This window comes from Ursus arctos, unplaced genomic scaffold (assembly GCF_023065955.2).
Source record: "Ursus arctos isolate Adak ecotype North America unplaced genomic scaffold, UrsArc2.0 scaffold_9, whole genome shotgun sequence".
Lineage (NCBI taxonomy): Eukaryota > Metazoa > Chordata > Mammalia > Carnivora > Ursidae > Ursus > Ursus arctos.
In genome coordinates, this window is record NW_026623111.1 from 81618520 (window position 1) to 81633809 (window position 15290).

Consider the following 15290-nt stretch of genomic DNA (forward strand, 5'->3'; position numbering starts at 1 on the left):
AGAATTAGATATTTAATCAAGATTCTGATTTTTCAAATCTGAAAGTGAAAAAACATATTATAGATTTATTATTTTTTCCCTGAAGTTCTCAAATCAAATAGAATAATATTGAGTCATATCCTACATGAAGCTAAAAAATTTAGACCATGAAGACAGAGAATATTGGCAAGGAAGAGGAAGGAAGCACAGAAAAAGAGAGAAATGATATAATGCAGCAAGAAGGAAATGGGACGTTTACTTACGTGGAAAAAAGGAATGTTTGCATAATGTATATATTCACTATTCAACAAAGACGTGTTGAATATAAACTATGTATAATGTGTTGAGGCTATAAAGATAAGATATCACTCTTCCCTTCAAGGGATTTATAATCTAAAACACTATGTTTATAATATAAAACATTTTCTTATTATATTTAAGAATATACTTAATGTGATTTACTGTTTAATAGTCCCAGCTGGGTTTTTGTTGATCTCATGAGTCTCAATTCTATTGGCTGAGACAAAATAACAACAACAACAACAAAACCAAACGGCCCCCACCCCCATTCCAAGAACACGCTAACTCTTAAATGCATATCGAAAATCTCCCCCAAGAACTCTGGTTAGGAAAAGTCTTTCCATCTAAATTTTAGGAGACAGCAGCCATAACATAGAGGAAGAAAGACTCTCTGAATTCTTCCTACATTGTAGTTAGCAACCTCATGTTTACAGACGAGACTAGTTAAACTACCAATTCATACATGTTTTTGCCTGTTCAGTTAATAGTTCTTAAGAAACCAAACATCTAGCAGCCAAATTAAATGATGCTTTAGCCCACATGGTACAGTATCATGGTCCATCAATACTCACCAAGTGGGACACTTTGACGGATCCTTCACAATTGGAAGGGTCCCCTTTCTCTCTACTTTCCAAAATCTAGATAGAAAAGAAAACTTGTAAAAAATTAGTGCATTTTTAATTGGAAAGGCCAAACAGAGAGTTACCTACCATTCTAAAAATGGTATGAGAGCGACTGCTTCTTTGATTCATTTTTGTAATTCCATAATGTCTGTTCTCTGTAAAAGGTAAGTCATATTTCAGCTGCGTACATTAAAATCCAAAGAAAAACATTAATTTTTAAGAGTGAAAAGTGTGATTTGAAGCCTAAATACATTTAACTGAATAGCTTTTACAAGTGTTTTGGAGAAATACAGTATAAAGTCTTACTTTCTCCTTTTGTGATCCACTTCAAAGCCATTTCTGATGTATAAACAACTTCTTCTGTGAGATCAGCCACATACACATTCCTCTGAAACAAGTTTTATTATGAGAAGAGTAGAGAAGACGTCACTAAAAAGTGTGCATCTCAAAAAGGTGTTAACTATTATAGAATTCATTTGTGGAAGTTACAAGTGGAAAATGTATGAAAATAAGTAAAAGTAAACCTATGATATGTACATTTTATTTCCTATACCAAAGCATAGAAAATTCTGATAATTCTGTCTTGTTCTTTTTTAAGGCACTTATACCAAAATATTACAGTCGTCAATGTTTAAAAACTATACATATTGCTCATATGCTGTCTTTATAAACACTTAAGAAAAAATAAACCATACAAACAGGAGATAGCTTAAAAAATACCAAAATTAAAGGTAAATGTTCAAGAACAATAATCCCAATAAGCAAGTCTATTTTTAGCTACTTCAGCTCTGTTACTCACGTTGAAGTCTTCCCGAATTATTAAAGGCTTCATTTTTTGAGTGTCACAGAGTAAGTCTGTAATGGTTTCATTGTATATCTCCATGTAAGATACACGTAAGAGAAATTCTCTGTCAGGAAACTAGAAGGGAAAAAACGTGTAAAAACATCTGAGATCATCCATTTATGAAAACCTAGTATTGAATACTTATGTGCTAATATTAAACATTAAAATATTCTGAGAAATTATCTTTGTAAAGCAAACGAGACAAAACGTCACATGGTTTTATGTTGACGACAAACAAAAAAATATAAAAATATGTTTCAGGAATAATGAAAAGTGTATTATCAAATAATTAAACTCAAATAAAACCCTACCAACAGATGTTCAAATAAGGACATGATATCATTAAAACTATGGACTCTGGGAAACAAACTGAGGGCTTCAGAGGGGAGGGGGTGGGGGAATGGGATAGACCGGTGATGGGTAGTAAGGAGGGCACGTATTGCACGGTGCACTGGGTGTTATACACAACTAATGAATCATCGAACTTTAAAAAAATAAATAAATAAATAAATAAATTTAAAAATTTAAAACAGAAAAAAAATAAAAATAAAAATCATTTAAATAGTAATGAAAAAATAACCCTTAAACCAACTCTTAGTTAGGTTGGTTATTCTGGCCTTTTCTCTACTTGTACTTTTCTCTGCCCCTTGCTAATCGCTGGTAGCTAAACAAAGGCAAGGAGGAGCTGACCATTCTGGTAAGATTTTCCTGTTCCTCGACATCCACTTTTTGGTGTGATTAGTACTGTTCTAGGATTCAAGGGAAAGAATGAAAGAACTTTAAGCTCTACAAAGTAAGTTTGTGGGAAAAAAGTGAATCTATGGTATGCCTTTTCTACCCATGGCTAATGAAGAGATAACCATAAACCTACTTCCTTTCATCATTACAAGCGACTATTACTACCTTTACCTGTATGTACCAGAAATTTAGCTAAGGTATTTACCTTTTTAATTTTTTGGAAAATGTCATGAATTGCCCTGGGTATTACTCCCAAATAATCCTCTGAACCCATCATGGTATATGTTTTTCCTGAAGCGGTCTGTCCATAGGCAAATATGGTACCTGTAAAAACAAAACACATGCAAAGATTAAAAATGAATCAATAGGGTATAAAACTATCAATACTTGAATAGAGAACCAATACTAAGATATTTCTACATGAATACAAACCATTGTAGCCTTGTATGGCAGAATCTATGATTGGTACAGCTATTTCTTCATACACATTTTTAGTAGTTTCATTACTGTGAAAGACACGATCTAAAAAAAAAAAACACAACACACACACACACATACACATAGAGGTTAAATCAACAAATCAACTTTGTTTTCTTTCTTAGTAGTTGTCCAAAAAAATAAAATTGTCAGGATATGGTAAGATAAAATATTTAGGACACAATATTCTCTTCAACTTATTGGTCCTTCGAAAATATACTTCTCTATGAGGTGAGATGTGTTGGTCCTCACAAAGAAAAAATACAAGTCAGACTTCTCAGCTATCCTATGTGCTTTTAAGAGGCAGTAGGGCATAGTGGCTTAATTCAGGGGTATAGAATCAGACTGCAAACCTGGTTCCACTGCTTATAAGCTGTGTGACTTTGGGCAAGGTGGTTGATGTCTCTGTGACTCATTTACCTAACCTGTAAAATGGATACGTATTCTCTTCCTCATAGAATTATTATGAACATATCATTAATACTTAGGAAATGTGAACTATTACTATGCTTTGAGAAATTTTAAAGTTTATAACATATTTGACAAGAAGGCCTGGCTCAATCTAAACTAAGAAATGCACACATATGGAAGAAAAGACTCGAACAAAGCTGAAAGGTTACAGGGAATGACTAGTTGGCTGGCTGCTAAAGGAGGCTGGGTTTACAGTAGCATTTGTGCTGATGAGTTCACTAGTCTAGGATGTGGTTCTCTGCTTTTGTTAGCATAATTAGCACATTAAAAATGGACAACTCTTTCAATGGTGGCCTCATATTAAAATCTCACAAGAAATGGATTTGTAAATCAGAAAGGAAATGTATCCACCTGCAACGAGTAATTCAGTGGTCAGACTGCTTGCATTCTGACCACACATCTGCCCTGTTGGCAGAACTAAATGGAAAACCAAAGTGCCATCTGAAGGCTGCTTAGGGATTATGATTGCAGAGCAAGGAGAGATGGTACGATGATTAAAATCTTAATGACATTTGCTTTAGATGGGTGGATAAGTCCAAATCCTCTGTGGGTGTGCATGGCTACTGAGAACCTATGTAGATCATGTGTCTGAATGCTTGTGTATCCCTCACTCTAGGCTTTAAAATCTCTGGGATATATTGTTTTACCTTTCTAAAAATTATGCTAATGCTCTAAAACAGTCCTTTACCAGAAATTGTTTTCTCTTCTATAGATCTTTGCTCCAAAACCTTTTATGATGGCTTTCTAGTTTAATGCTAGCTCAACAACCTAACCATTCTTACTCCTGAAGTTGTTGGGAGGACCTCACTGATGTTCTGAGGTGCCTAAGTGGCAGCATGCTACTGTGGCTGGATTTGGAGTCTGACTCTTCCATTTGCTGGCTGTGTGACTCCAGGCCCGTTTCAGTTCCTCACTAGAAGATACCTACCATATAAGCTTGTTAGGGGGATCAATGAACTGATCTGTATGACATGCTTAGAACTGTGTCTGGCACATTGTCAGCAGTATGTCCATATTAAATCAATACACAAATCAGTCTAGTCAACCTTCAGGGTCTCCATGTTCCTCTGTGCTAGTGAGCTCTCACTCATCCTGCAGGTCCCAGTGTCAGTAAAACCCTTTTAGACACCTAGACTAGTTAGATCCGCTATAAACTCTCACAAAGTTTATGTCAACACAAGTGTAATTACTCGTTTAAAGCCTCTCTCAACATATAAGTTCCACAAAACCTGGGGTTGGTATCTGCTGTATTCCAGCAGACACAGAAGGAACATCTTTAGTATTTATTCTTTAAAGAATTTTCTTAAAAATAATTGTGAAGGAGGGGAGTTAAGATGGCGGAGGAGTAGGGGACCCCTTTTTCAGCTGGTCCCCTGAGTCGAGCTGGATAGGTAACAGACCAGCCTGAACATCCACAGAATCAGCCTGAGACGCAGGAAGACACATCTGGATCTCTACGAATGAACATCTTCAGCGCAGAGTATTGAGGTACGAAGCGGGGAGCCGTGAAACCGCGCACAGATATTGGAAGATAAACGGAAAGGGGAGGGAGCCGCCGCATTTGGGCTCCAGGAAGCGGTAGCCACCTGCATGGGGTAGCAGACGGACTTGCTGCACCCCACTGAGACCGTGAGCCAGGGAACACGGGCCACCAGACTGAAACGGAACTCCGGTGCGCTCACTGGAACCAGACGGAGACCGGGAGCTCTGGGAGTACAGGAAGGCTGGTGACTGGCGGTGTTAGAAACACAAAGGACAGAGACGCACCGGCCCTGGAAGTGAGGGCTGGGACGCCGGGTGTGGGGCGCACATCCTGGGAAGCTGCAGGGTTGAGCAGCACCAACAGAATCAGAGTTAAAGTGGCCAGAACATCAGTGGAGAATGATCCGCGATCCCTCTGTTCTGAGACAGAGGCTGAGATTCCGCCACTGCTGCTCTGTCTCTCAGAAGAGGCACAGCAAACCGCCGGGGAGGGCCGCCAGAGAACAAAAGCCTGGAAATACCGGCTCACAGGGTGCCCATCCCCATCCCCCCTCGCAGGGGACACTGAGACTCTACCAAAACAGGGTGGCCTGAGTTATCTGCGCGGCAGGACCCTCCACCAGAAGGCAGGCTGAAAAATCAAGAAGCCCACATCTCTAAGGTCCCTATAAAACAAGGGTGCACAGCCTGGGTCCCGGTCAATAATTTGGGCTCTGGACAACCCCGCAAACTCTCCTTATCAGAATGACGAGAAGGGGAAACCACCCCCAGCAATGAAAAGACGATGAGTCTGTGGCCTCTGCCACAGAACTAATGGATATGGATATAACCAAATTATCAGAAATGGAATTCAGAGTAACAATGGTCAAGAGATGTGCAGACTTGAAAAAAGTATTAACGAAAATGTTAATGAGAATATAGAATCTCTAAGGGCGGAAATGAGAGCAAATCTGGAAGAAATTAAAAATTCTATGAGCCAAATGCAGTCAAAACTAGAGGCTCTGACGGCCAGGGTGACTGAGGCAGAAGAGCGTATCAGCGAATTGGAGGATGGGTTAGTAGAAGAAGAAGCTAAAATAGAATCTGGACTTAGAAAAATCCACGCGCAAGAATGTAGGTTACGGGAGATTACTGACTCAATGAAACGTTCCAATGTCAGAATCATCCGCATCCCCGAGGGGGTGGAGAAAAACAGAGGTCTAGAAGAGATATTTGGACAAATTGTAGCTGAAAACTTCCCTAATCTAGCGAGGGAAACAAACATTCGTGTCCAGGAGGCAGAGAGGACCCCTCCCAAGCTCAACCACAACAAACCTACGCCACGTCACGTCATAGTGCATTTGCAAATATTAGATCCAAGGATACAGTACTGAAAGCGGCCAGGGCAAAGAAATTTCTCACGTACTGAGGCAAAGGTATCAGAATTACGTCAGACCTGTCTACACAGACCTGGAATGAGAGAACGGGTTGGGGGGGGCATTTTTAAAGCTCTTTCAGAGAAAAACATGCAGCCAAGGATCCTTTATCCAGCAAGGCTGTCATTCAGAATTGATGGAGAAATAAAGACATTTCAGAATCGCCAGTCACTAACCATTTTCATAACCACAAAACCAGCCCTACAGGAGATATTAAGGGGGGTTCTAGAAAAGTAAAAAGGCCCCAACAGTGATACAGAACAGAAAGTCACAAGCTATAGAAACAAGACTTTACTGGAAACATGGCATCATTAAAATCATGTCCCTCAATAATCAGTCTCCATGTGAATGGCCTAAATGCTCCCATAAAACGCCACAGGGTTGCAGATTGGATAATAAGACATGACCCATCCATTTGCTGTCTACAAGAGACTCATTTTGAACCTAAAGATACATTCAGACTGAAAGTAAAGGGATGGAATATCATCTTTCACGCCAATGGACCTCAAAAGAAAGCTGGGGTAGCAATTCTCATATCAGACAGATTGGATTTTAAACTAAAGACTATAGTTAGAGACACAGAAGGGCACTATATTATTCTTAAAGGATGTATCCAACAAGTGGATATGACAATTATAAATATATATGCCCCCAACAGGGGAGCAGCAAGATACACAAGCCAACTCTAAACCAGAATAAAGACATATAGATAAAAATACGTTAATAGTAGGGGACCTCAACACTCCACTATCAGAAATAGACAGAACACCCATGCAAAAAATCCACAAAGAAACAAGGGCTTTGAATGCCATACTCGACGAGCTGGACCTCATAGGTATATATAGAACACTACACCCCAAAACCAAAGAATACTCATTCTATTCTAATGCCCATGGAACATTCTCAAGAATAGACCATGTTCTGGGACACAAAACAGGTCTCAACCGATACCAAAAGACTGAAATTATTCCCAGCATATTCTCAGACCACAATGCTCTGAAATTGGAACTCAACCACAAGGAAAAATTTGGAAGAAACTCAAACACTTGGAGACTAAGAACCATCCTGCTCAGGAATGACTCGATAAACCAGGAAATCAAAAACCAGTTTAAACAATTTATGGAGACCAACGAGAATGAAAACACAACGGTCCAAAACCTATGGGATACTGCAAAGGCAGTCCTAAGGGGGAAATACATAGCCATCCAAGCCTCACTCAAAAGAATAGAAAAATCTAAAATGCAGTTTTTATAGTCTCACCTCAAGAAGCTGGAACAGCAACAGAGGGACAGGCCTAATCTACGCACAAGGAAGCAGTTGACCAAGATTAGAGCAGAAATCAATGAATGAGAAACCAGGAGTACAGTAGAGCAGATCAACAGAACTAGAAGCTGGTTCTTTGAGAGAATCAATAAAATTGACAGACCAGTGGCAAGACTTATCCAAAAGAATAAAGGACCCAAATTAATAAAATTATGAATGAAAAAGGAGAGGTCACAACCAACACCAATGAAATTGGAAGGATTATTAGACACTTTTATCAACAGCTTTATGCCAATAAATTAAGCAATCTGGAAGAGATGGAGGCCTTCCTGGAAACCTATAAACTACCAAGACTGAAACAGGAAGAAAGTGATTTTTTAAACAGGCCAATTAATTATGAAGAGATTGAGTCAGTGATAAACAACCTTCCAAAAAACAAAACGCCAGGCCCGGACGGTTTTCCTGGGGAATTCTACCAAACATTCAAAGAAGAAATAATACCTATTCTCCTAAAGCTATTTCAAAAAATAGAAACAGAAGGAAAGCTACCAAACTCATTCTATGAGGCCAATATTACCTTGATCCCCAAACCAGGCAAAGACCCCATCAAAAAGGAGAATTACAGACCGATTTCCCTAACGAATATGGACACCAAAATCCTCAACAAGATCCTGGCTAATAGAATCCAGCAGTACATTAAAAGGATTATCCATCACGGTCAAGTGGGATGCATCCCTGGGATGCAAGCGTGGTTCAACATTCGCAAATCGATCAGTGTCTTCGATTTTATCCAGAAAGAAAAATTCAAAAATCATATGATTCTCTCAATAGATGCAGAAAAAGCATTTGACAAAATACAGCATCCTTTCCTGATTAAAACCCTTCAGAGTGTAGGGATAGAGGGTACATTCCTCAATCTCATAAAAACCATCTAAGAAAAGCCTACAGCAAATATCATTCTCAATGGGAATAAGCTGGAAGCCTTTCCCTTAAGATCAGGAACACGACAAGGATGCCCACTCTCGCCACTATTATTCAACATAGTACTAGAAGTCCTTGCAACAGCAATCAGACAACAAAAAGGGATCAAACGTATCCAAATTGGCAAATAAGAAGTCAAACTATCTCTCTTCGCAGATTACATGATATTCTGTAGGGAAAACCAAAAGAATCCACTCCCAAACTATTAGAAGTTATAGAGCAATTCAGTAATGTGGCGGGATACAAAATCAATGCTCAGAAATCAGTTGCATTTCTATACACGAATAATGAGACTAGAGAAAGGGAAATTAGGGAATCCATCCCATTGACAATAGCACCAAAAACCATACGTTACCTTGGAATTAACTTAACCAGACACGTAAAGGATCTATATTCTAGAAACTATAAATCACTCTTGAAAGACATTGAAGAAGACACAAAAAGATGGAAAGATATTCCATGCTCATGGATCGGAAGAATTAACATAGTTAAAATGTACATGCTACCCAGAACAATCTACACTTTCAATGCTATCCCGATCAAAATACGGAGGACATTTTTCAAAGACTTGGAGCAAATATCCTTAAATTTGTATGGAACCAGAAAAGGCCCCGAATCGCCAAGGAACTGTTGAAAAGGAAAAACAAAGCTGGGGGCATCACAATGCCGGATTTCGAGCTGTACTACAAAGCTGTGATCACAAAGACAGCATGGTACTGGCACAAAAACAGACACATAGACCAATGGAACAGAATAGAGAATCCAGAAATGGACCCTCGGCTCTTTGGGCAACTAATCTTTGATAAAGCAGGAAAAAACATCCCGTGGAAAAAAGACAGTCTCTTCAATAAATGGTGCTGGGAAAATTGGACAGCTACATGCAAAAGAATGAAACTTGACCACTCTTTCACACCATACACAGAGATAAACTCCAAATGGACGAAAGACCTCGATGTGAGGCAGGAATCCATCAAAATCCTAGAGGAGAACATAGGCAGCAACCTCTACGACATCGGCCAAAGCAACTTTTTTCATGACACATCTCCAAAGGCAAGAGAAACAAAAGATAAAAAGAACTTGTGGGACTTCATCAAGATAAAAGCCTTCTGCACAGCCAAGGAAACAGTCAAAAAAACTAAGAGGCAGCCCACGGAATGGGAGAATATATTTGCAAATGATGCTACAGATAAAAGACTGGTATCCAAGATCTACAAAGAACTTCTCAAACTTAATATGTGCGAAACAAAGAAACAAATCAAAAAAATGGGCAGAAGATATGAACAGACACTTTTCCAATGATGACATACAAAAGGCTAACAGACACATGAAAAAATGTTCAAAATCACCAGCCACCAGGGAAATTCAAATCAAAACCACACTAAGATACCACCTTACGCCAGTTAGAATGGCAAAAATTGACAAGGCAAGAAACAACAATTGTTGGAGAGGATGTGGAGAAACGGGATCCCTCCTACATTGTTGGTGGGAATGCAAGTTGGTACAGACACTTTGGAAAACAGTGTGGAGGTCCCTTAAAAAGTTAAAAATTGAGCTACCCTATACCCAGCCATTGCACTACTGGGTATTTACCCCAAAGATACAGACGTAGTAAAGAGAAGGGCCATATGCACCCCAATGTTCATAGCAGCATTGTCCACAATAGCTAAATCGTGGAAAGAGCCGAGATGCCCTTCAACTGATGACTGGATTAAGAAGTTGTGGTCCATATATACAATGGAATATTACCCAGCTATCAGAAAGAACGAGTTCTCAACATTTGCTGCAACATGGACGGCACTGGAGGAGATAATGCTAAGTGAAATAAGTCTAGCACAGAAAGACAATTATCATATGATTTCTCTCATCTATGGAACATAAGAACTAGGAAGATCGGTAGGGGAAGAAAGGGATAAAGAAAGGGGGGGTAATCAGAAGGGGGAATGAAGCATGAGAGATTATAGACTCTGAGAAACAAACTGAGAGCTTCAGAGGGGAGGGGGGTGGGGGAATGGGATAGACTGGTGATGGGTAGTAAGGAGGGCACGTATTGCATGGTGCACTGGATGTTATACACAACTAATGAATCATCGAACTTTACATCAGAAACCAGGGATGTACTGTATGGTGACTAACCTAATATAATAAAAAAAATAAAAATAAAAAAATAATAATAATAATTGTGGAAAATATATACTAAACTGAAAGATCTTAAAAATGACTTGACATTAAGCAACATATTTTAGGCTTATGGGGTTTTAGGGCACAAATAAACTAATGAATAAGAGGAAGAAGTGTTAATTTACCATAAGGCACTATGACAATAACTTCATTTTATTTATTATTTATTTTTTTAAAAAATATTTTATTATTTATTTGAGAGAGGGAGAAGCCAACTCCCTGCTGAGCAGGGATCCCAATGTGGGGTTTGATCCTGGAATTCCGGGATCATGACCTGAGCTGAAGGCAGACAGTTAACTGACTGAGACACCCATGCGCCCTTTTAACTTTATTTTAAACTTCAATTTATTATCTTACTTATCATACATGATGGATGGACAATTTTTTAAAGTTTCCACTGAAGCAGTTTATAGAAGGCTTAGTCTAATCTTTAATGACAAATTCAGTATTATCGATAAGCCTTTTATACTCCTAATAGGACAAGAATAACAGATTAACTTTTGATGCTGTTATAAACCTACCAAAATGGAAGGATTTAATGCCATCAACTTGATAAATGGCATTATTGTCAGTTTTCCAGTAAACTTGGGTATCTCCTCCAAGAGCTTCCTCTCTGAAAGAATAAAAACACTGCATTTTAGTATAACTGGTCATAGAAGTCATGTTACATGAGAGATAAAAGATTCCATCTTCTGAAGAATATTTTAAAAGACGGTATTAACTTATACTATATATAAGAGGAATATGGAAAATTTGCCTTTAAGGGGTCAACACTTAAAGTGGGGGTCAGTGACCTCCTGCCTTCTCATGGGATTTTCCCTGTGAAGTTCTTCATTTCCACCCTCCTACCCAGTACTGGTTGCTGAAAAGATACATTCAAAATGCAACTCTGATTACGTCCCTCTTGCTCGAAACTTTAAAAAACATCTGAAATGGTTCTTAATATGGCACACTAGACCTGGATTATGTTTATTCTTCTTTTCAACGTTATCTTTCTCTAAATTCTGATATATACCTAACTCCATACAGCTACCTGAAGGTCCCTTTCAAAACAAGAAATGCAGCTCCTCTGTGTCTGCAAAACCCAGACTTACCTTTCCATTAAGTAATTTAACTATTCTTCCATTCATGAAAACTGTCAGGAGTTTCCTGATACCAGCCCTGTCCCTGGTGTCATCTTAGAGGGGTTAAAGACTCCTCTAGCAAACACTCTCCACCTATCATAACACTTGTTACCATGTATTGTAATGGTTTCTTTATGTAACTGTGTTCTAATGCATTACATAATGAGCCCTCTAAAAAAGGAAATTCCTCATTTTGATATTGTCATTTATTAAACACCTGGTAATATTTAATAAATATTTCTCAAACACAAAATACATTAGTATTCTGGAGTGAGGGCCAGAAACTAGAGAAACAAAGACTTTCATTTCTTCCCCTTCCACCTTTTCTCTATAGCATTTATTACTCTCCTAACATTATGTCAACTTAATATTCTATAGTTTTTACTTTATTTCCTGTCTGCCCTCCTAGAATGTGGATCCACAGGGGCAACGATGGTGTAGTGTCTGTTTAGTAGTGTATACTGTACTAAAAAAAAAAAAAATCAGGATTGATAAATATCAACCATTCAACGTTCTGAATGTTGAATTCAGTCATTGAAGTCTTGATTGCCTAGAAATACAATGCAGTAAGACAGACTAGTCCTTGCTCTCAAGGACTATACAGTGAAGAGGGAGAGACAGTTAAGTCTAAAATGACCGACTGTGATGAATGCCCGTAAGAAATACCCAATAGGACTTCCTTTAAGGAGCGGGGTGGGATGGGGTGGGGAGGATCAGATGGAGAAAGGCAGCGCAGCACCGGCGTCAAGGTCTTTAACGTTGGCCAGAGTGAGTTATACGTTTAGGAGACTCCTGCAGCTGAAAAGTGTCTTCTAGATCCTCCGACCCTACTCTGTCACTTACAGATAGGGACTCAAAGCCGGTAAGGGACCGAGATACCACGCAGAGGAACCGGAAGGAGCGGCGAGGGCTCTTCGGCTCAGGCCCGCACCGGAGGCCCCAGCGGGGTCCTGGTCTCGGTCTGGTCTACCTACCTGTTGTTGAGCGGTCGGACCCTCACGCAGACCGCGACAGCCCCTTCCTCCGCCATCCTGCCGGGCTAGACCTCAGAGAACCGGCGCAGACGCCCTACCTCCTCCGCTTCAGAGAGCACGGACCGCCCCGCCTTTAAGTTTAAAATTTCCCAAACGCCGCGTCTGATTGAGCCGCGGCCTCGTGACGTCACGGATTGTTCCACTGCGCCCAGCGCGGGGGGCGCGAGGCCGGCGGCGCGTCCACGGATGAAGGGTGGGGGGGGGGTTAAAGGGTGTGGAGGACCGCCGGGCAGAGAGGCGGAGAGAGCGGTGACGGGAAGCGGGCGGAGCGCGGCAGTTCTGGCTGGAGCCGAAACAGCTGTTAGCCGCTAACAGCCGCTGAACTGCAGGCGGGCGTTTACAGCCTCCGGCCGCCACCTCACCCTAAAAGAGTGTGCAATCTGTAGGAAAAATAAGGCAGAGAAATTTTTTTTCACCAGCAAGAGTTAAGACCTTTAAAGAATCCACTAACTTTTTTTTTTTTAATTAAAAACACCTCTAACGACAAGAACTGAAAGTCACTGCACTGCTCGGAAACGTAAGAATCTTGTTGTGCTCCTTAGAAACTGAGTTTTATGTTCTTTTTCTTTCAACTCCTGTTTCCATTGGCTGTGAGCTCCTAGGAGGTTGTTTTAGAAAAAGAGTTATTGAAGTCGGGAAAAACTCTGAGTAATGAGGTGAACTTTTTTTTTTTTTTTTTTTAAGGATTTTATTTATTTATGTGACAGAGAGACAGCCAGCGAGAGAGGGAACACAGCAGGGGGAGTGGAAGAGGAAGAAGCAGGCTCACAGCGGAGGAGCCTGACGTGGGACTCGATCCCGGATCACCAGGATCACGCCCTGAGCCAAAGGCAGACGCCTTAACGACTGCGCTACCCAGGCGCCCAATGAGGTGAACTTTTATTAGCAAAAGTGGGAAAATAATTCTTTCCTAGAAATAGTGCTGTTTTGTTTTGTTTTTAAATATGTATCATGGTAAAGCGTTAACATTTTCTTTAGGAGGGATTTCATTCCCTTTCTTAGTTGGTTTAAGGAGCTTCAGGAATGATTCCCTTTCCCTCACCAAAAATATGACCTGCAGTTACTAACAATTTTATATCATTTAGAAGAATAGAAAAGTCTGGTGATTTAATAAAACTATTTTGGAAGATAATTTAGCAATATCAATAAAAAAAACTGAAGGCACTTGTGCCTTTTATGCAGGTAATTCTGCTTTTAAGAATTTATTTATACATGTATTTGAAGGACTGTGCAAGGATATATGTATATGGGTTGCAGCATTGTTTACAATAGCAAATGGCTGAAAACATATTAAATGCTGATAAATAATAGATATGATACTAGTTAAATAGATGGCATTTGATCAATACAATGAAATGCTATGTAGCCAGTACAAAGAATGGTACAGTTCTTAATGTGAACTTCAGAAAGCCATTCGGGGTGTTTCATTAACTGAAAGAAAACGAATGTGTGGAACTGTGTGCACAGTATGATCCTACTTGATATTTCAAAGGATATTTATATGTCTGGATATGCATACATAATTTCTGGAAAGACATACAGAATATACCTGATTTCCTTGGAAAGGGATGACTGAATTGGATTAATAGATCTACCTTCCATTGTATAATATATTTTATAGTTATTAATATTTTAACCATGCAAATATTAAGTAGTTTTGTTCAACTTGAAGAAACTAGTTAATAGAAAAAAACAGTAAATAAAAATGAGTCTGATCATTCAAGATTTGTTTGTTTAACCAGCTGTGAGCTAGTCTAGACTGTTCTTTTTTTTTTTTTTTTGTGGCTGCCCTGTGATGATACTTGCCTATACCTAGTAAGATAAGACAGAGTTAAGAAAAGTATATTTTAACTGATTTTTTAAAAAATGGTGGTGATTTTTAAAATATGGTGCACATATTTAGCTGAAGGGAAGGAGCCTGTAAAGAGGAAGAAGGGACATGCAATTAATGAGAGAAGATCTCTGACAACATGAAGGGGATTGGTTCAAGAGTACAGAGGATTTGCCTTGAATAGTTGTGCTTGTGATTGTTGCCATGCTAGTCTTTGTTGTCATCATCGGATTAGCTAACATTTATTGAGATTTACTATGTGCCAGGTGCTCTGTTGTGTGCTCTACATGCATTTTTTCATTTAATTTTCCAAATACATTCATCAGGAAATACTCATTGAACACCCACCGTGTACCAAATGTAGCTATTATTCTCTTAGGGAAGATGGATAATGCCCTATATATACAGGGTAATGAGTCTTGAGAAGAAAAGTTAACAGCAGATCAGGGGAGAGAGAATGAGAAGGTGGGGGTGAATTGGGGGTGCTAGTTTCTCATGAAACACATTTGTGGGAAGAAGCAGACAATAACATGTAAGTAAAATAACTTTT

The 15290-nt window shown here is 39.3% G+C and overlaps 2 protein-coding genes across 14 annotated transcripts in view; one reads left to right on the plus strand and one right to left on the minus strand.

Annotated features, from left to right (window-relative positions):
- The window catches only part of LOC113249285 (centromere-associated protein E), a 76178-nt gene extending 63211 nt beyond the window's left edge, over nucleotides 1-12967 (minus strand). For all 5 annotated transcript variants that reach the window (XM_057309627.1, XM_057309628.1, XM_057309626.1 and 2 more), the window contains exons 1-8: nucleotides 12850-12967; nucleotides 11273-11364; nucleotides 2917-3006; nucleotides 2690-2808; nucleotides 1702-1821; nucleotides 1209-1290; nucleotides 990-1057; nucleotides 852-917 (exon numbers count right to left, since the gene is read on the minus strand). In XM_057309627.1, the coding sequence (XP_057165610.1) occupies nucleotides 852-917; nucleotides 990-1057; nucleotides 1209-1290; nucleotides 1702-1821; nucleotides 2690-2808; nucleotides 2917-3006; nucleotides 11273-11364; nucleotides 12850-12905 (693 nt within the window). In that variant the 5' untranslated portion in view covers nucleotides 12906-12967. The remainder of the gene's footprint in view (nucleotides 1-851; nucleotides 918-989; nucleotides 1058-1208; nucleotides 1291-1701; nucleotides 1822-2689; nucleotides 2809-2916; nucleotides 3007-11272; nucleotides 11365-12849) is intronic.
- A 152-nt stretch (nucleotides 12968-13119) lies between these two features.
- LOC113249559 (uncharacterized) overlaps nucleotides 13120-15290 on the plus strand; it is an 83180-nt gene continuing 81009 nt past the window's right edge. For 4 of the 9 annotated variants that reach the window (XM_057309721.1, XM_057309713.1, XM_057309714.1 and 1 more), the window contains exons 1-2: nucleotides 13169-13426; nucleotides 13594-13780. The gene's annotated coding sequence lies outside the window, so the exon portion shown is untranslated. Of the gene's footprint in view, nucleotides 13427-13593; nucleotides 13781-15290 lie in introns of all 9 variants that reach the window. The other 5 variants (XM_057309712.1, XM_057309715.1, XM_057309717.1 and 2 more) reach the window with 4 other exon arrangements.